The following is a 20,626-nucleotide window of genomic DNA, read 5'->3' as shown; positions in this document are numbered from 1 at the left end:
AACGAGGTTAGTGGAATAATGCGAATATATATTTCTTGGGGAAATTTTAGATTTTCAGCAGGAACAAATATTTTCGTGATCACAATCTAAACTGCTAGGTAATAGTTAGTGGGGAGTAGTTAATCGTGATTATCTTTATATATTATTTTAACTGAAAATAAATTTGCAATACAAAAAGATCAACGGTTAAAGTACATTTCAAATGCCTTCACGTTCATCACGTTACATGTTCAAATTTTGATCAGGGGTACATTAATCAGTGAACATCGGTTCTTTAGAAAAACAAAATAGGTTAAAATGGGTTTCAAAAAAATAAAAATAATAAACGTTAACGTTAGAGACATTTCTCTTCCGAAAGGAACATTTCGAGTAGTAAAGAAAAACAGTAAAAGTTGCAGAGGAAAATAAACAGTTACCTTCGCTTTTATAATTGAGGTTAAGTTACTTAATTATTTTTTGTGGTATTAACATTTTTTATTAGTATCATTTTTTATTAATGTATCATTTTTATAAATGATATTAGTCAAACAAATAAATACATAAATTGTTTAACTGATATAACTTTATTTGGTAATGTCGGTTTTGTTAAAGTGATACAAATTAGAATAAATTATATCAATTTATAGAACTGATGCTAAATTAGTTAATATTAACATCAGTTACTATAAGTAATGCTAAATTATTTCTTTTTGTTTCATTTATAAATAAATGATTCAAAATAGTATCATTTAATTTTGTGATACAAATTAAGTGATACAATTCATCACTTTTTTTGTAGTGTTAGTGCTTGATTTTTTTTTAAAAAAAAATTGATTATCAACAAAAAGAAAAATTACAGGCCACTGAAGTTTATGCTCTCAAATGAGACTCAAGTTTAAAAATGGAAAAGAAACAGATTACACTTGCATTTCTAAAAGGCCCTTTCGAGCCAACGCTGCATCATGTCACCATAGAAGCTTGGCTTCCGCTTCCGCATAGAGTTAATTTTGTTCCTGATGGTCTTGTCGATGTACCGAACCAGTTGGCTCGAGCCAAGGGGAGAACCCTGATAGCGCCTACTATTCCGTTCACGCCAGATACTATGAATAGTAGCTTGGAGCGCAAGTTTCAAGAGACATGTATCTATCTCCTTTCTACGAGGAGATAGGAGAGAAGCAATGGTCGCAGTCCAGTCGGGATTGACACGAGAGCCCAACAAGAACCCCACTAGGTCGATCCATACTGTAAAAGAGTAAGGGCACGCGAAGAAGAGATGATCACGGGTCTCGTCCGGCTCTCCGCAAAGGAGGCACGGTTGTACGCAACCCCATGCTCTGCTTCTTGCTCCCGTAGATAGCCTGTCCTGAAATGCCAACCACGTTATGAAAGCGAACCGTGGTACGCTCTGTGGGAACCATACTATTTTGCACCAAGCCAGCCGTGGGCTATGGACCCGAAGCTGCTCCCAAGTTGCTCTGCTCGAGAAGACTGGTTTGTAATCCTCATCACCATGACGCCATAGACGACGATCGTCAGCTGCATCCTCCGCCGGAGCTGGAACAGAGTTAATGCAGGCTATCATCGCCCGTAGGTGATAGCCACGACATCGACGTATGTTCCATTGTCCACCAGAGGCTGCTTCTGAGACCGTCGCGTAGCGATGTATACCCAAAACTTGTGTGCCGGATGAACCTGCAACGTTGAGAAGCCTTCCCATATGAAGCCAGTTATCGAACCAGAATAATGTAGCCTTACCATTCCCTATCTCAGACCGAAGGAACGATGCAGCTTGATCCCTTAGCTTCAGCAACTTACGCCAAATCCAGGACCCCGCTGACGTGTCGTTGACGTCCCAAAAGCTGTGAAGTCGCAGCAAATAAGCTTTAGTCCAAGCTACCCACAGTGAACCCGAGTTCGTGAGCAACCTCCATATCAAGCTAAGGGCAAACACTCTTGAGGTATCTGTGAGGTGTCGAATCCCTAAGCCTCCCTCTTCCTTGGGTCGACACACATCATCCCAAGCGACCTTTGCCTTTGTATGCGTATTTGGTGATCCAGACCAAAGAAACGCAGCACACATCCCTTCAATTGTGGTGAGACAACTCTTGGGGAGTCTAAATACAGAGCACCAGAAATTTGTGATACTTCCAATGACCGTTTTGACAAGCTGCAGTCGACCCGCGTAGGAAAGAGAGCGACTAGACCAGGAGACCATACGCGTACGAATCTGATCGATCAGGGGCTCATAGTCGTCTTTTGACATAGTCTTTGTTGTGAGAGGAAGACCAAGATATCTCACAGGTAGAGATTCAATAGGAATGCCTAGTCGGAGGACCTCATCTTTAAACACTTGATTAATGCGGCCAGCCACGAAAATCGATGACTTTCCTGGATTGATCACTAACCCGGAGATGCCTGCAAACTCTGTGAGAACCTCAAAAATACCCGTGAGAGAATCAACTGCACCATCCGTAAAAATCATAAGATCATCTGCAAAGCTGAGATGTGTTAAGTTCACCTTACTACATGAAGGATGGAATCCAATGCGTTGAGAGATAGCCGCTTTATTAAGCATTCTTGATAGCACATTGATGGCGATAACGAACAAATACGGAGATAGAGCGCAGCCTTGTCACAGGCCCCGCTCACTGCCGAAGAAGCCTTCCAACTCACCATTGACTGAGACAGAGAAAGCAGCTGTGGATAGACAAGTATGAATCCAATGAATAAACATATCCGGAATGTCCATAGCTCGAAGAGTAGCTGTGAGAAAAGACCAGCTGACAGAATCAAAAGCTTTCGAGATGTCCAGCTTGAGGACACTACGAGGCTGGATCGATTGCTTATGATAATCTTTGATGAGTTCAGTGGCTAGGAGAACGTTTTCAAGAAGAAGTCGTCCTTTTACAAAAGCGCACTGGTTCGGCTCAATCAATTCTGGGAGTAGTACCTTAAGTCTGTTTGCAAGTATCTTCGAGATCACTTTGTAGAGGATATTGCAGCAACTGATGGGTCTATAGTCCTTTATTTCTTTTGCATCTCCATGCTTAGGTATGAGCGTCAGTATCGTAGCATTGACTCCTCGAGGAAGGAAACCGAACATGAAGAAGGACTACACTGCTGTTATAAAATCTTGCTTGATAATATCCCATGAAGCTCGATAGAACTCAGCTGGAAAACCGTCTGACCCGGGAGCCTTACTGGAAGGCATGGAGAAGAGGACGTTGCGGATCTCTGCCTCCGTTACCGGATGAGTAAGTAACTGAGCGGTGTGATCAGGGCAACGAAACTCCAAGAGCTCAGATAAGTTCGGCATAGTCTCCATGGTGGCAAATTGTATCAAGAAACATACTAATAGCAAACTTACAAAGAAGAAAAAGATGAATATTTTAAATCATAAGAAATCACGTAAACATTGTCAACACATGGATTCTAATCATGTATATAAATTATATAATTTGAAGAAACATCATGATATAGATGATCTCATTTATTTTGTGGCTATAAATTCAGATTTTAATGAATATGAAAATTATCTAAGTTTTAACAGGTTCATCGAAAAGAAAAAAAAAAGCTTAATAAAATATACTGTTTGATGAAAGGGTGTTTACTCTCGTAGTCTTTATTAATAAACATAATGATTGTTTTATTTTTGTAAACTGGTTTTTATGTTATTTTAAATTATTAATCAAAATTTTATTAGGTTATTAAGATTATGGTCATATTCCTACCAATGTGATTATTGTGAAAATTTTATATGTTTTCGTGAAAATATTAATAAAATTTGTAAGTACCAAACTACTGTTTATGTTGTGTTTCCATAAAGGAAAAATCAAGTTATCTCTTATTAGAATATCACTTACTTGTCTGTTAAAACTCTTTACAACAAAGGTGAAATGAGGAATTACTATAAAATAAAATTTTAAATTTTTTGAGAGATATGTAGCATCTAATTTTTTTTCTAACATTATATAAACAAAAAATAACTCTAAAACCACTGAATTAAAGTCAAACCAATCAAATTAGATAAACATCATCGTTTTTCAATTTTGTTTTTTGAACACCATCGCTCTTCAACCTTGAAAGAAATTTCAGTAAAGCAATATATTGACTTATCAGACGAATAATTATATAGAGAAGAAATTCACATAGATAGTAAAAAAAACACTTAGCAAATAATTGGAATTTGGTTAATGTAAATCCAATAAACTGTCCAACAAAAGAGTGATTAATTTAATTGTGTATCTAACTAAATAATTTAGGTTTAAATACAAAAATACATTTAAATCACAATTTAATATTTTGCTTTAGGAAATATTTAAGATGATATTTTGTATAGAATATGTGGCTTAATATTTTACTTTATTTTCAACTTCATTAGAATATAATTTTTAGTTATAAAACAACCAAAATCATTTATATCCCAAATTTTCTTCAAATTATCTAAATTTATAGATATATTTTATTAGAATCCTAATTTTATTAACTAATATATTATATTTAATATAAAAGAAAATAAACATATTAATGTTTTGAGAATGTTTAGTGGGATCTCTTATATAATATTTCAAAATATTCAGAATTTAATCTAATATTATTGATTAACTGTATATACAACTAAAGTATCACTACAAGAAAACAGCATTTTGGCGAGGAAAGTTAACGAGGAAATATAATCCTCGTAAATGTACGAGGAACTTACGAGGAATTTACAACGAAAGAAATAAACCTCGTTATTTTCTCGTAAACTAACGAAGATAACATTTCGTCGTAAAGCCCACGTAACTTTACGTGGTCTTTACGAGGAAATACATTTTCCTCGTCAAAACCACGTAAAGCTTGCATTATCTTTACGAGGAAAACTGGAAATATAATTTCCTCGTTAAATCAACGTAAATTTACGTCACCTTTACGAGGAAATGATATACGTGAACTTAACGAAGAATTTTAAAGCACGTTTTTTTTTGCTACCTACCTTTTCCTCGCAAATTCATCGCAAAACTTCAACTACCAGATTCGAAAATTTTCTATAAATATGGAAGTTTCAACATCATTTTAAACACACCAACAAGAAAAAAAAAGAAAAACGTGAAAGGAAAAAAATGTCAGGCTCTGGGAATGTCTACGAGTTGCGGAGGTGGATGTATATGCATAGAGATGCTAACGGGAGAGTGACGAAAGAATACATTGCGGGACTGGAGACATTTATGCATCAAGCAGATTCCACACCGCTCGCCCTAGAAAGCGGTAAGATGTTCTGTCCATGTCGGAAATGCAACAATTCGAAATTGGCAAATCGTGAAAATGTTTGGAAGCATTTAATAAATAGAGGTTTCACGCCAAATTACTATATCTGGTTTCAACATGGAGAAGGTTATAATAATTATGATCAGAATGAAGCTAGTAGTAGTAATAGCAATTTTCAGGAAGAACCGGTTGCTCTTCATTTGCATAATGAACCTAGTTACCATCAGGAGGAGCAGATGGTAGATTTTGATAGGGTTCATGATATGGTAACTGATGCATTTGTAGCTCATGATGAAGATGAAGAACCTAACATAGATGCAAAAAAGTTTTATGAAATGTTAAATGCGGCGAATCAACCACTTTACAGTGGTTGTAGAGAAGGTCTCTCTAAATTGTCGTTGGCTGCTAGAATGATGAATATTAAAACTGATCACAATCTACCGGAAAGTTGCATGAATGAATGGGCAGACTTGTTCAAAGAGTATTTGCCGGAAGACAATGTGTCTGCTGATTCTTATTATGAGATTCAGAAACTGGTGTATAGTCTTGGGTTGCCTTCGGAGATGATAGATGTTTGCATCGACAACTGCATGATCTACTGGGGAAATGATGAGAAGTTAGAAGAATGTCGATTCTGCAAGAAGCCACGATTCAAGCCGCAAGGACGGGGACGTAATAGGGTACCGTACCAAAGGATGTGGTACCTACCAATTACAGACAGATTGAAAAGATTGTACCAATCAGAGCAGACTGCTGGAAAGATGAGATGGCATGCCGAGCATACTCAGACGGATGGTGAGATGACACATCCATCAGATGCAAGAGCCTGGAAACATTTTAACAAAGTATATCCGGAATTCGCTAGCAATATCCGGAATGTGTATCTCGGATTATGCACAGATGGATTTAGTCCATTCGGAATGTCAGGGAGACAATATTCATTGTGGCCAGTCTTTCTTACGCCATACAACCTGCCACCGGAGATGTGCATGCAACGGGAGTTGCTATTCTTGACCATATTAATACCTGGTCCGAAACATCCTAAAAGGTCGCTGGATGTTTTCCTGCAACCACTGATAAAAGAGTTGAAGGATTTGTGGTCAACAGGGGAGAGGACGTATGACTGCTCAACGAAGACGAATTTCACGATGCGAGCGATGCTTTTGTGGACCATAAGTGACTTTCCTGCCTATGGGATGTTGTCGGGATGGACTACACATGGGAGATTAGCTTGTCCATATTGTAATGGAGCGACAGATGCGTTTCAACTGAAGAATGGGAGGAAGACAAGTTGGTTCGATTGTCATCGTAGATTTCTTCCCATTGGCCATCCGTACCGAAGAAACAAGACATTGTTTAGGCACAAAAGGGTTGTGAGAGACACTCCTCCTCCATATTTAACTGGAGAAGAAACTGAAAAGCAACTCGATTACTATGGAGTTTTGGAAACAGTTCCTCGTGGTGGTAATTGGCATGTTCCCCCTAATATGCCTGATTCTTACGGTGTTCATCACAACTGGCACAAGAAGAGTATATTTTGGGAGTTGCCATATTGGAAGGATCTTCTTCTGCGCCACAACCTCGATGTGATGCATATAGAGAAGAATTTCTTTGAGAACATCATGAATACAATATTGAATGTCCCGGGGAAGACAAAAGACAACATAAAATCAAGGTTAGACTTGCCGGATATTTGCTCAAGAAGCGAGTTACATATAAACAGCAATGGGCAAGTTCCTGTTCCGATATTCAGATTGTCTTCAGAAAAAAAGTCGGTGTTGTTCAACTGGGTAGCATCAGAAGTGAAATTCCCCGATGGGTATGTTTCAAATCTGTCTAGATGCGTTGAAAAGGGTCAAAAGTTCTCTGGGATGAAGAGTCATGACTGTCATGTCTTTATGCAACGACTACTTCCCTTTGCTTTTGCGGAGCTACTTCCTACAAACGTACATGAAGCACTTGCAGGTACTATATTTATTATTGCAGTTATTTTATATATAATGATTTAGTTTGAAATATATATGACTAATATGTGTATAATTGTTTTTGGAATATACAAGGCATTGGAGCATTTTTCAGGGATCTGAGCACCCGCACCCTTAAAGTAGAAGTCGTGGAACAGCTTCAAGAGAACATTCCCATCTTATTGTGCAACTTGGAGAAGATATTTCCTCCTGGGTTTTTTGACGTAATGGAGCATCTAGCTGTCCACCTTCCATATGAGGCATTGCTTCGTGGACCTGTACATTACGGATGGATGTATCAGTATGAGCGAGCCATGAAATATTTGAAGGGAAAAGCAAAGAACCTTGCAAAGGTTGAAGGTTCTATAATTGCTGGAAGTTTGACGGAAGAAACTTCTCACTTCACATCGTACTACTTTGCGTCAAAAGTACGTACTCGGAAAAGAGCTCCAAGGAGATATGATGATGGTGGTGTCGCGCCAACATACGCAGTTGCTGGTGTTCCAGACATCTTTAGCCAGATTGGGCGACTGGGTGGAAAATCAAAAGAGGTTTGGTGGTCGAGTGAAGAAGACGCTCATAGTGCACACACCTATATTCTACTTAATTGTGAGGATCCATTGATTCGTTATTTTGAAAGGTAACATAAATGGACACGTATATATAAATTAACACATATATATAATTGCCAAATATTAATTAATATAAAAAGTGATTTTACAGCCTATTTGTTTCACAAGTCGAAGAAACATTCCCTGGTATATCCACAACTGACGTAGACAAAAGGAAAGATCAACACTTTATAAAATGGTTGAAGAGTCAGGTATTAACTCAAACTCTTTATTCATAAATGATTTGTATTTTAACGTTCACTTTGTTTTTGCAGGTTGATTTTGACGACGATGCAGATTATCCTAAGTGGTTACATGAAGTAATTCAATCTCCACATGTAAAGGTCACCACTTCACAGATGTATTTCACACGAGGCTATACTTTTCACACATATGAGTATGGTAGACAGCGGGCAACCAGTAACTATGGAATATGTGTGAAAGGGGAAACCGATTTCTACGGTATCTTGACAGAGATTATCGAAGTGGAATTTCCAGGGATATTGAAGCTGAAATGCGTCCTCTTCAAATGTGAGTGGTTCGACCCCGTCGTCAACAGAGGTGTTCGGTTTAACAAATTCGGTGTAGTTGATGTCAATGGTGGAAGAAGGTACAACAAATTCTTTATTTGGCATACATGAGTAGAATAAGCTTATTTCTATGTTTTCTTTATTTTCAGGTACAACAAATTCGAGCCTTTCATCTTAGCTTCACAAGCAGATCAAGTTAGCTACCTTCCATACCCTCGGATGAGAGAATCGGGAATAAATTGGTTATCCGTGATCAAAGTTACACCTCGAGGACGAATCATAAGTGGAGAAGAACCACCATTGCAAGAAGAACAGATAAATGAAGTCGAGGAACCTGAACAACAAATTGATGACATTCTTCTCATTGATCCGCATAATCATGAGTATGAAGATCTTACCGACGATGGCACAGATGAAGCTGTTGAAGACGAGTTTAATGAAAATGATGATGTTTCTAGTGATGACGAAAATGTATCTGATTGATGTATTTGTGTTTTAATATGATTGATTTTCAGACTTAATGCATGTGATTCGATTATAAAAAAAAATATTGAGTTTGAGGTTTTGAATGAAAAATAAAGGATTGAGGTTTGGGATTGGAATATGAAGAGTAGAAGATAGGAAAGATGGTGTTTGTGGTTTGGGGTTTTTGATTTTAGAGGTTTAGAAAGAAAACCTCGTTAATTCCTCGTAATTTACGACGAAATAACGAGGAAAGTAGAAAAAAAGAAATACACGGGCCTCGTTAATTCCACGTAAGCACAAATCGTCGTAACGACCTCGTAAGCTTACGTGGAATTAACGAGGCTTTTTTTTTTTTTTATTTCCTCGTTATTTCCTCGTAGGTTTACGAGGTTTTAACGAGATATGTTGTCTAAACCCCTAAACCCTAAACCCCAAACCCCATCTTTCTTATCTCTTTTGTCTAAATCCCAAACTCCAAACCCCATTAATAATTTTCAAATCTTCAAAAGATTATATTTTTAAATCTTCAAAAGATTATATTTTCAATCTTCAAATGATTATATTTTCAAATCTTCAAAAGATTATATTTTTAAATCTTCAAAAGATTATATTTTCAAATCTTCAAATGATTATATTTAAATAAATAATTTGATTTTGTATAAGTTTAAATTAGGAAGAAGAGATTGATATTAGAAGTTAAAGAATTGTGGTTATAAATTTTGAGGTTTGATATGTTATGAATATATGAAGTAGAATATAAGAAAGATGGGGTTTAAGGTTTGGGGTTTAGAGTTTAGAGGTTTAGAAAATAACCTCGTTAATAACTCGTAACTTACGAAGCATTTACGAGGAACAGAAAGACGGGCCTCGAAATTTCATCGTTTTATTTGGGACGGGCCTCGCAATTTCCTCGTAATGTTACGAGGGTTTTACGAGTAACAAAAAGACGGGCCTCGCTAATTTATCGTTTAATTTGGGACGGGCCTCGCAATTTCCTCGTAAGCTTACGAGGTTTTTACGAGAAAGAGGAACACGGGCCTCTTTAATTCCTCGTAAACTTACGAGGAAATTGCGAGACCTCCGTAACTTATATATACAACCTCACAAACCTCACACTGTCCATTCCTCCCAACTTCCTCTCCACTTCCTCCCCATTTCGTCTCTAACTCCTTTCCCATTCCTCTCTCCTCCGAAAATGGTAATTTCCTCGCCCCCTTTATTAGTTTAGACAATTTAGATAGGTGGTTAATTTAGGTGGTTAGTTTAGAGAATTTAGATAGGTTTACGGATTTTATGTTTGTTAGATAGATTTTTAAATTATTGATGATAGCTTTTTAATTATTGATGATCATAATCTCAAAAAAATATATTTTTGCAGGTTCGCCAGCGCATGCTTACTGCTCACTACAGGGAGATATTCGGTGAGCCTGGTAGTCAGTTAGACCCGCCAGGTTCTTCTTCAGGTGCCGGCGGTTCAGGTTCTTCAGATCAGGAGTCTGTTCCCGAGACTCAGCATTTCTTCCCTCCGATTCCTCCTCCGATGGCTCAGCCTCAGCCGATGGCTCAGCCGATGGCTCAGCCGATGGCTCAACCGATGGTTCCTCCGATGGCTCCTCCTGAGATCCCCGCCGCTGTTCATCCCGATCTCATGGTGCCACCTACTGTTCCGTTCTCGCAGTACACTGTCGAGGATATTCTTGGTATGCCAGGCAGAGCTGGTTTACCAATCATAGACCCCGACAGACCCGACGGGACTTTATGGTAAGTGTATTTTTTAAATAATTAATTTAATTTATAACTTCATTAAATAATTTAAATTTTCATTTTTTTCCAGGTTTGGGGTTGACAATTCCCTTGCGACAGATGTAACCGAGACGATTAAAGGTTACTTCTCCATGGCGCATCCAAACTGGAAATTGACGCCGATCTACATCCGAAAGACGTGGTTCAAGATTTACGCTGTAAGTAATTCTATTAATTAATTTTTTTTTTATTAACTAATTATTAATTTTTTTTTTTATTAACTAATTATTAATTTTTTTTTGCAGCAAAAGTATCATTGGTCCATCGGGGTCAGTGAGAGAGTGAGGAAGGCGTTTTACGAAAAGGCGCAAGTTCGCTTGTCGGACACGGTTTGCAACTGGAAGGGTGCCTGGATCGTCAAGGGGTACACCCGTGGCAAACCCGCTGAGCTTACCACGGATGTTTGGGACGGCCTCATCCGTTACTGGAAGGATCCTAACTCCATTAGGATCGCAAACATTTGTTCTGCCGCCCGTAACACGGTAGACGAGCACGGTAACGGCCCGATGCTACACTCTACGGGCCAAAAACCACATGCCGGTGTCCGTTTGAAAATGGTACGTAATTAAATATTTAATTATTATTTTTAATATAATTAAATATATTTCTAACAATTTTCTTAAATGTTTTTAGGCCAAAGAGTTGGGACGTCTCCCGACTCTTCCGGAACTTTACGAGCGGACCCACAAAAACAAGGCGGGCCAGTTTTTAGATGGCAAGTCCGAGCAAATCTACAACAACGTAATTGCTCGGGTTGAGGAGCGCCAGACTCAGCTGACCCAGCAGTCCGGCGACGGATTACCAGTTACCTTATCCACAACTGAAGTGGATAAGATTTACGAGGAGGTAAATTTTTTAACATTATATCTTTTTAATTATTAATTGATTAAATTTCCCTTTTAAATTTAACTAACAAATATAATTTTTTTGTTTTTAAGGTTGTCCCTAAGAAAAAGGGACGTACGTTGGGGATCGGTTCCGTCAATGATGTCCCGAGAGCGACATCATCTTATGCTCAGAGACAGACCGAAGAAGTCACTCAGTTGCGTTCCGAGCTGGGCGCGACCAAAAGCCGTGTGAGTGGACTCGAAGCCTTCATCGACGTTATAGCGTCCACAAATCCGGAATGGGAAGCTTTGTTGAGGAACATGAAACAACAAAATCCCATTCCAGGCGAGTCATCGGGCACACATAACGAGGAGGATGTTACGAGGAGGAGCGAGGAATTCTACGAGGCGATGAACGAGCCTTAGTTTTTTTAGTTTTTTTTTCGGTTTATGTATTATAAAATCCAAAACTTAATTATATATAAAATATTTTGTTGCTTGTGAATTTTATTTAAAATTTATTTATAAATCCAATATTTAAATATTTTTATTTTGTTAAATTAATAATTATTATATTTATCAAATAATATTTTATTAATTCGAAAAATGGAAGTCTACGAGTTATTTACGACGAAAATGTTTCCGAGAAATTTACGAAGAAATAGTTTCGAGGTTTTTACGAGGAAAGTCTTTCGAGGTCTTTACGAGGAAAGGCTTTCGAGGTTTTTACGAGGAAAACCTTTCAACGATTCTACATCGATTTTACGAGGAAATCCTTTCAAGGATATTACATCGAATTTACGAGGATATGATTTCAAGGATCTTACGTGTAAGTAACGACGCGAGGTTCACGTGGTTTGTACGAGGAAATTAGGCGAGTGATTTACGAGGAAATGGGGCGTGGAACTTACGACGAAATATTAACTTCGTCTTTACGAGGAAAGAGAAACCTCGCTATACTACGAGGAAATGGCGACGAATCCTTTTTTACGACGGACGAAAAACGACGAAAGGCTTTTCCTCGTTAATTCCTCGTAAACCTCCTTTTACGAGGAATTAACGAGGAAAATGGCCCTCGTTAATTATTTGTTTTCTTGTAGTGTATACATAATAATTATTATTGGTTAGAATTCAAAAATAAATTTATGTTATAGTAGATTCTTTTCAAACTTAGATATTAGATATATATTACAACGCATATATGGTAGTCAGTTTTAAAAACAAAAAAAAATCATATGGTTGTTTCTATTTATATTTTTTATAATAACGAGATAAATGTTTAAAGATTATTATTATTATAATAAAATAAAATTTAATGTTATCTTTTCATTATTAACCAATCAAAAATTTCTCATTCGACTCTTTATCAACAAATTTAATTTATCAAAATTATTATAAATTCAAATATATACATAACTTTTTTATCAAGTGTATTTAGATGATATTATCCGCTAAATCGGGAAATAATCTATTAACATATATTGAAAGTTTGAAACCGACCACTTTAGCTGACATACAATGTTGACGTATTTTGGTTTTATATACAAATCCGGTTTTTCTTTTATAAGAGGCTTCAAATCTGTTTTTCTCTTATCGGACTCTAACCAAACCAAACAAAAAATATATATACAGATTGACAAATGTTTCGAGAGACTCGATAGAAAATAGTGATAACCAATGATTCAGCTTAAGTCTTCAACATACACATCACATCACATCCCAAAAAAAAAAAAAATTTAAAAGTTTCTATTATAAAACCAAATCAGCAAGACAACAATTTAATATTTTGATTTTTGAACTCGATCTAAACGACTGAACCCTAGACTTAAAGAAATAAAACATCTCGTTTATGTTAAATGGTAGTATTAAAAACAAAGTTAAAATCCCCAAGCAGTAATACATGTGAGAAAAAGATTAAACAAATGTCAACCCTAAGTACATCCTTAAATCCAATTACCGCACCCGTATATATATTAACCTAACTACCTATTACCTAAACCCAATTACCGCACCCATAACCTAACTACCTAACCGTCTTGTCATCACATTATATAAAAACGATTCTTCTCCTTAAAGAACACATTTTAAGATTCTATAGAAAGATGCAAATTCATCACATTCCTCCTTCAGCTCGTCTGGTCGCTGGAAACTGCCTCTAAAGCTTACATCAAAAAGAAATAAAATTACTCACATGACTAAACATTGATTCCTTCATAAGCCCCATTTTCATTTTTAATATCTCCCATTGTCTCAATGTTAAGTTTCGCTTGCTTTAGTTTTTCTGTCATTTTCTTTGATTCAAAAGCCATGAAGAGACACTCATCATCATCGTCAGCATCGTCACCTGATGCAAAAATCAGAAAGCTAAAACATCCTATCGTGGACGATGATTGTATCAACGAGCTCCCAGACAATCTATTACGAAAGATCCTTTCAAATTTGTCCACTGAAGAAGCGGTGAAGACAATTATTTTTTCATCAATATGGATGGATTTGTGGAAATGGAGACCTCATTTCGTCTTGGATATGAAAAGGATCTTGGATAAAACCCCCACCGAACTTTGGAAACAAGTATCCGCTCAGTTGACTAGTTCAATGGAAAAGGTTCGTTAATTTTTCTTCTATTCACTTCTCTTCTTTTAGATTTCATTTCAATCTTTTTATAAAGATTTGTATATAAACTGATGTTTGGATAGACGATAATACTTTACGGATTTGGATTTGTAGTAAGAAAATGTTTTATTTTTTTTCTTAATTTTTAGTAGCAAAATGTTAAATGTGAAACAAATCTATAAAGTAATATGCAATAAAATATTATACCTTTCAAATATGTTAATTATTATATCAGCATTTTGTAAGATTTCGTGGAAAATTGTAAAATAAGATGAATAAAAGCGGTATTTTGTATCAATAATATTGAAACTTTTGGAAATTTACTTTCAATTTCGTAAAAATGTTTTGCTATAAATTTTTACAGTTTAAATTTATATTAATAAAATTCTCTCTCTCTTTGCCGGCCAAACGCCGATCCCCTGTCTCTCTCTCTTTCTCTCTCTTTCGTTTCCGTGATTTACTTTTTACATTGGTTTAATCTCTCATCTTATATATTTATATTAGTATTTCAAAACAAATGATTTGTATTTAGTTTTATTTTTTAAAATAATTGCACTAATAGATGAAAGACGGCTGTAGAGATGATTTCTTCGCATTTGGTCAGAATTTTTTTAGGAATAAGCATTCTTCAGCATTTCTTCTTTCTCTCTCATCTGTTAGTATATTTTTGTTAGACCATCTTTATCGGCGATTCTTATGAACGTCCTTAAGTTTAATTAGGATTAAAAAAATGAAAAATTGATATAAATATGAGGGACGTTTATTTTGTCCTTTAACTAAGATACGTCCTTCTCTTTGTCCTTCTCCCTTCACTTTCTTTCTTCTCCTTTTTTTTTGGATTGTCAATACGTTTCTCACATCTGCAATCTCGTTGATCAGAGGATTTTCCGAGCTTCAAATAAACAATCATGGACACCGCTGGAAACAAAAACATCAACGCCAAATTGGTTAATTTTTTTTCTGTTTTTGGTTTGCTGATTCTTTTATTAATTAAGCTGTAGATTCTTTCTGGGATCCTTTTGTTTGATCTTGAATTCGACTGAATTCCAATTTGGGAAATTGTTCTTCTTCCGATCTCAGAGTTTTGTAGATTGCATGTTTCATCAGTATAAAGGTAGGGTTTGAAGTAAAGGTTGTATTTTTTCATGGATTATCCAATATGATAGCTTTACTTTATCAATGGTTGTTTGCGTTTAGCTACTCTGCCGTCGAATTGGAGAAAAACATATCTTCTTTTTTTGTTTGTCTCTCTGCTCATTTCACACCCAGTTTTAAACGGTAGCTGTTGTCCGATCTCTATCCATCCTCTAGCACTGTGTCTTTTCTTGTAAAGCACTCTCTGTTTTTAGATTCACACCCTCTTTTTTTGTTCTTTCTCTTTGACTTGTGTAAAACCCTGAGAACAAGAAGTGTATAAACAGAGATAGATGTCTATATAATTGAGAAAGAAAGAAAAAGGAGTTTGGCTTTTAATATTGTTTGTTGGTATGGGGCTTTGCTGGTCTTCTTCATCTAAATCTCCTTCAACAACAACAACAACACCTACCACTACTGGTAATATCAGTTCAGGTTTGTCTTCTCAAAATATCTGCTTTTTCTTTCTTTCTTTGGAGTAATCTGTTCAGTTTCCTAAATAGGTTTCACTTCAACTTGTGTAATACGTTGCCTATTATTTATGTACTTTGTTTGTTCCGAGAATCTTGGATTTGTTGTGCTTATAGTTCTGTAAGATCAAGTGGTGATTTGTTCCATTAGTGTTTGTTTGTGATCTGTTATGTGACTGAGTGTTCTGGGCATGGTTTTTGTTTTGGAATGGTGTTTCTAATTGAAACAGGTCCGTTTAAGTCAACGACTACAGAAACATCAAGAAGTAACATATCTAGTACTAGTGGATTCTCTGCTGGAAGTGGTGGAGATGCTTGCCCTAAGGGTCAGATACTTCCCGTTCCGAACTTGAGGATAGTTTATACCGTTGCTGCGGTGCTTTTGAGGTCAAGGGCAGAACATGGAAGGTCACAATTGATTGTATCTTTACGGGATTACAACAAACGAGGCCAACTGTGTTGTACTTTACGGTTCTAGTTACCATGGGTATAAGACCGTATCATGGGTGGTGTTGGTACTCTTATCAGGTTGCAGCAAAAAATGAAGTCCTTTCATGGTATTGAAACTTACTGTTATTACATCAAAAGTTTACTGGTTAAATCATACTGTATCTTGTAGGAAAAATATTGAAACTTTTGAATTTCAATTGTATTGTGAAAGCTCTTCCTCTTTCTCTGATTCAATTTTAATTGACTAAGAAACAAAACAAGTCATATCTATAATCTATATATTTAGCAAAGTCCTTACCAAAGTCCTTAAGCACAAAGTATTAATAAAATATCATAAGGACTTTGTCCTAAGGACAACTGATAATGATGCTCTTACTCCTATTATTTTTCTTAAAGGACTGCTTCAAGAAACTGTCACTAATGCTGCTATCACATGAATATTTCAATTTGAGATTCTCAATTTCAAAATAATTATATTTTAATACCATATCATTAGATAATTAAATTTAAAAAATTTAGAGGATCATTTTAAGCCATGACAATAGAATTTCTAAAGAGGTATATATATCTTTTAATTTTTGTTTTCTAAAATATTGAGATACTCTCTTCGATATTTCCATTAGAATTGATCTAATTCAAACTATTTTGGCCAAAAAATTGGGGTTTAATTTTTTATCAATTTTCGAAATTAATTAGTCTTAAAGATTTAAATATTGTACGAGATTATCCCGAAAGAGAAACATAACAACTGTACGCTTTCGAAATGTACCACATTTGAAATCTAATAGTAATAATTTATGGTCTGTATGTATAGTAAAAGATCGGAGCCTCATATTTCTTTGCAAATTAAAACAACGTACTTAACAATATTTAGATTCGTTTTCTTTTACAAATAAATAATATATTTCTATGTAATTGCATATGCAAAAAAGGAAACACAATACAGATCTAAGGCCAAAAGGAAACAAACTAAAAGTCAAAAAGAAATAAAACTACTTAACATGACTAAACATTAATTCCTTCATAAGTTCCATTTTCATTTTTTTAATATCTTCCATTGTCTCAACGTTAAGTCTCACTCGCTTTAATTTTTCTCTCATCTTCTTTAATTCGAAAGCCATGAAGAGACACTCATCATCATCATCTTCAGCATCGTCACCTGATGCAAAAATCAGAAAGCTACACCATCCTATCATGGACGATGATTGTATCAGCAAACTCCCAAACGATCTATTACGAAAGATCCTTTCAAAATTGTCCACTGAAGAAGCGGTGAAGACAATTCTTCTATCACCACTATGGATGGATTTGTGGAAGTGGAGACCTCATTTCGTTTTGGATATGAAAAGGATCTTGGATAAAACCCCCACCGAACTTTGGAACAAAGTTTCCGCTCAGTTGGCTAGTTCAATGGACAAGGTTCGTTAATTTTTCTTCTATTCACTTCTCTTCTTTTTTATTTCATTTCAATCATTTTATACAGATTTGTATATATATATATATATATAAGATAATAGACAAAATAGGTCACCCTATAAACTGAAGTTTGGATAGACGATAATACCTTACAGATTTTGGATTTGTAGGAAAATAAATTATTCTTTTTTTTGTAAAAGAAAAATATTACATGTGAATCAAATCTATAAAGTAATATGGATAAAATACTATACCCTTTAAATACATTAATGATTATTTCAGAATTTTGTAAGCTTTCGTGGCAAATTATAAAATAAGATGAATAAAAGCGGGGTATTTGTGTCGATAATATTGATATTTTAGAAATTTTCTTTCAATTTCATAAAAAGTGTTTGCTACAAATTTTCACAGTTTAATTTTTTTTGTATGACTAGGTGTTTTCCTGCACCATGTGCAGTAAAAAAATTTTAAAATATTTTTTAACAGATAAATATAAATATATTTATTTTTATTATATATTAAAATTTTCTTTTTTATCAATATTTTAATATAAATTTTATTTAACTGAACATTAAAATTAAGATAATTGTTTTGTTTATTTTGAGTTATATTTAAGAATGTGCATGTATATATTTAAAATTATAATCTTAGGTAGATTTTTCTATTTTTTTATTTTAATTAAATATATTAAATAAATATGTAAAATGTCATAATTTTCAAAAACTAAAATTAAATAATATTTATAAAATCTGTAGATATATATAAGAAACTAATGATTTTACGATTTAATTTGATTTTATGATTTAATTTGATTTTGTGATTTAATTTTTATAATTTCTAAAAATATGTATATATTTTTGAAATATTTTTAATTTAAATGATACTTCGAAATTTGAAATGCCATAATTGAATATATTTATTTTAATGATGATTTATGAGTTATTATCATATTTTAAAAAAATCCAAAAATATACATCGACAATAAATATAATATATGAGTTATTACCATATTTTTAAAAGTTTACCAAAAATATAAATTAACGTTAAATATAATTTTCTATGTCATATTAATCTATAAGACATGTCATCAATTTTAGTAGTCATGTCATATTATTTTTGTGAGAATGATTGTAGAGAAGACATGTGGCAAAATCACTTTTCAAATATAGTCTAGGGGATTGTACCAGTATAATAATTATTTTTAACTAAAATCAAAACTAGGGATAAAATAGAAATTTGATTAAAACTTTTCTTAGGACATAAAAGATCTTAAAACCGCAATCAATTTCTGAAAATATGATCAATGGGGTTTGAAAGATAGTAAATAGTAGCGAGTTAGAACTAGAAAAAGTGATGTGTTGTATTTACGATCCGCACAGAATATATACACATACAATTAAACAAAATCTATGCACGAACTAAAAAGTGATGTGTTGTATTTACGATCCGCACAGAATATATACACATACAATTAAACAAAATCTATGCACGAACTAGACGACATTCTTTAAAATTTATAAATAGGTTTTGAATTTTGATACACAACTTCTATTTGCATGCGTGCACATGTTTGTACATATGTAGCAAATGAAATATATAAAGTGTACCATTTAAAAAAAATCTAATGATTTAATTTTGTGGTTTCTGAAGACTTTCGACAAACACCGCGGCGACCTAGAGAGCTGCATTATCACATCCCGATGTCATGATGGTACGCTTAGAAATTGGATCCTACTTGCGACTCGTGTGAAACACACTAAAAGTCTCACACTAAACAACATTCATGGTCGTAAGAGACGTTTCCGAGGAACTCGTATGCTCCACGTGTCCTCACAAATATTCTCCCATCATAGCCTCACTTCACTGTCACTTAGTGGATACAGTCTACTAAGTAAACGTCCCTTCAATAATTGTGGGAATCTCAAGACACTCAAGCTTTTAAACGTGGTCTTCGTTCGAGTTTGTACCCTTAGCAGCGTTTTGGCAGCTTGTTCTTCCCTCGAGGTGATTGTGTTGCAAATCGGTTTCTTAACCGGGATTGATGTGTTGAAGATCGAGAACAAAAATTTGAAGTTCTTGCAAATGACTTTCCCTTGCTATGTTGAGAGGATCGAAGTGAATGCACCCTGTCTAGATGTTCTAGACATAAGGGAAATCAAATGTGAGAGCAAGAATAACTTCATCCTCACTGCTCCTATCAACCAGTTTAACAGAAACCGTTGGGTTTCTAGGTGTGTTTATCGTCCTCACATCAGCTATAATGTATCAGAACTTGCTCAGGTACGCACTTACTTTTTAATATCAAAATGATATTCTATTATGGTGTAGAAACTAGATCGAGAGAGAACAACCTAATAAGAACAAATCACAAGCATTTGTATAAATTTATATATATATATATATATATATAGTTTGAGATGTATGATGTATATATGAATCATAGGAGACAAAAAACATCTGGCATGAGCTCCTGATGAGTGACTTTCATGGTATGACGACAAGGCATGGAACTTTATCGGTGAGTGTAGACATAACTAATCCTAAAGAAGTGGAGATATTGAAGGAACTTTTGCTTATGTGGACTACTTACACAATGATAGAGCTTGAGATCTTGTTCAAGGTATACACATTCATGTCATGGTTGAGTTCTCATTGCTTGGATAATTTTTTATCACTTCTCTCACTCATTTATCATAACTTCATTTTAGACCAACGATGCTTCTAGAGAAGAAGAAGGTGAATGTTATAGTGACGGCATAGCACATGAGAAGTTGTGGGAGGATGCAACACCGTTCCCTAACGCTGGTTTTCGCGTTAATAGCGTGTGGATGTATAACTTCAATGGTTCGAGTAAGGAAGAGTTTGCGTTTGCTTCACGTTTTGTGATGCAAAAGACAGTGATGATGAAGATGATGATCCAGACCTCGTCGTATCCACCGACGAAGAAGTCAGAGGTAGAAGCAGCTGTGGCAAAGCTAATGGAACTTCCTAAAGGTAACGAAGATCTTAGTATTGAGTGCTTTTGATGAAAGTTTGGTTCCAGTCTATCCATTGCTAGTATAAACTATGATACTAGTCTTTTCTCTGTTAATGTAAGGATTATATGGTTTTGGATTT

At 35.0% G+C, this 20,626-nt stretch overlaps 4 protein-coding genes across 5 annotated transcripts; all 4 read left to right on the top strand.

The window, feature by feature from the left end:
• Positions 1–5,241: 5,241 nt before the first annotated feature.
• Positions 5,242–8,852, top strand: LOC130511852 (uncharacterized). 2 transcript variants are annotated; one of them, XM_057009601.1, is made up of 5 exons: positions 5,242–7,191; positions 7,287–7,830; positions 7,914–8,013; positions 8,077–8,411; positions 8,481–8,852. In XM_057009601.1, the coding sequence occupies exons 1-5, from the start codon at positions 5,463–5,465 to the stop codon at positions 8,812–8,814; spliced, it is 3,042 nt and encodes a 1,013-aa protein (XP_056865581.1). In that variant the 5' UTR covers positions 5,242–5,462; the 3' UTR covers positions 8,815–8,852. The 2 variants fall into 2 exon arrangements, with proteins under 2 accessions (XP_056865581.1, XP_056865582.1); XM_057009602.1 differs by lacking the exons at positions 7,914–8,013; positions 8,077–8,411 and having other exon boundaries at positions 5,243–7,191.
• Positions 8,853–9,829: 977 nt separating this feature from the next.
• On the top strand, positions 9,830–11,854 carry LOC130511853 (uncharacterized). Its single transcript, XM_057009603.1, has 6 exons — positions 9,830–9,994; positions 10,175–10,557; positions 10,631–10,757; positions 10,845–11,156; positions 11,233–11,445; positions 11,538–11,854. The coding sequence occupies exons 1-6, from the start codon at positions 9,992–9,994 to the stop codon at positions 11,850–11,852; spliced, it is 1,353 nt and encodes a 450-aa protein (XP_056865583.1). The 5' UTR covers positions 9,830–9,991; the 3' UTR covers positions 11,853–11,854.
• Positions 11,855–14,713: 2,859 nt separating this feature from the next.
• On the top strand, positions 14,714–16,307 carry LOC108849354 (probable serine/threonine-protein kinase PIX13). Its single transcript, XM_018622899.2, has 2 exons — positions 14,714–15,608; positions 15,874–16,307. Exons 1-2 carry the CDS (start codon positions 15,527–15,529, stop codon positions 16,119–16,121), a joined length of 330 nt encoding a protein of 109 aa, XP_018478401.1. The 5' UTR covers positions 14,714–15,526; the 3' UTR covers positions 16,122–16,307.
• A 739-nt stretch (positions 16,308–17,046) lies between these two features.
• LOC108849353 (F-box protein At3g60790-like) lies at positions 17,047–20,552 on the top strand. Its single transcript, XM_018622898.2, has 4 exons — positions 17,047–17,512; positions 19,160–19,789; positions 19,953–20,129; positions 20,218–20,552. Exons 1-4 carry the CDS (start codon positions 17,213–17,215, stop codon positions 20,533–20,535), a joined length of 1,425 nt encoding a protein of 474 aa, XP_018478400.1. The 5' UTR covers positions 17,047–17,212; the 3' UTR covers positions 20,536–20,552.
• The last annotated feature ends 74 nt before the right edge of the window (positions 20,553–20,626 follow it).

This window comes from Raphanus sativus, chromosome 4 (assembly GCF_000801105.2).
Source record: "Raphanus sativus cultivar WK10039 chromosome 4, ASM80110v3, whole genome shotgun sequence".
In the NCBI taxonomy this organism is placed as follows: domain Eukaryota; kingdom Viridiplantae; phylum Streptophyta; class Magnoliopsida; order Brassicales; family Brassicaceae; genus Raphanus; species Raphanus sativus.
Note: the sequence above shows the minus strand (reverse complement) of the source record. Positions and strands in the feature narration are given on the sequence as shown.

What these genes read in the sequence shown, in the direction of transcription:
- LOC108849354 (XM_018622899.2), top strand. Translation starts at nt 15,527, where the DNA reads ATGGGGCTTTGCTGGTCTTCTTCATCTAAATCTCCTTCAACAACAACA. An exon ending in TACTGGTAATATCAGTTCAG is followed by an intron (nt 15,609 to 15,873) that starts GTTTGTCTTCTC and finishes TAATTGAAACAG; the next exon opens with GTCCGTTTAAGTCAACGACT.
- LOC108849353 (XM_018622898.2), top strand. Translation starts at nt 17,213, where the DNA reads ATGAAGAGACACTCATCATCATCATCTTCAGCATCGTCACCTGATGCA. An exon ending in ATGTATCAGAACTTGCTCAG is followed by an intron (nt 19,790 to 19,952) that starts GTACGCACTTAC and finishes TATGAATCATAG; the next exon opens with GAGACAAAAAACATCTGGCA. An exon ending in AGCTTGAGATCTTGTTCAAG is followed by an intron (nt 20,130 to 20,217) that starts GTATACACATTC and finishes ACTTCATTTTAG; the next exon opens with ACCAACGATGCTTCTAGAGA.
- LOC130511853 (XM_057009603.1), top strand. An exon ending in CGTGGTTCAAGATTTACGCT is followed by an intron (nt 10,758 to 10,844) that starts GTAAGTAATTCT and finishes TTTTTTTTGCAG; the next exon opens with CAAAAGTATCATTGGTCCAT. An exon ending in TGGATAAGATTTACGAGGAG is followed by an intron (nt 11,446 to 11,537) that starts GTAAATTTTTTA and finishes TTTGTTTTTAAG; the next exon opens with GTTGTCCCTAAGAAAAAGGG.
- LOC130511852 (XM_057009601.1), top strand. Translation starts at nt 5,463, where the DNA reads ATGGTAGATTTTGATAGGGTTCATGATATGGTAACTGATGCATTTGTA. An exon ending in CGTACATGAAGCACTTGCAG is followed by an intron (nt 7,192 to 7,286) that starts GTACTATATTTA and finishes GGAATATACAAG; the next exon opens with GCATTGGAGCATTTTTCAGG. An exon ending in GATGTCAATGGTGGAAGAAG is followed by an intron (nt 8,412 to 8,480) that starts GTACAACAAATT and finishes CTTTATTTTCAG; the next exon opens with GTACAACAAATTCGAGCCTT.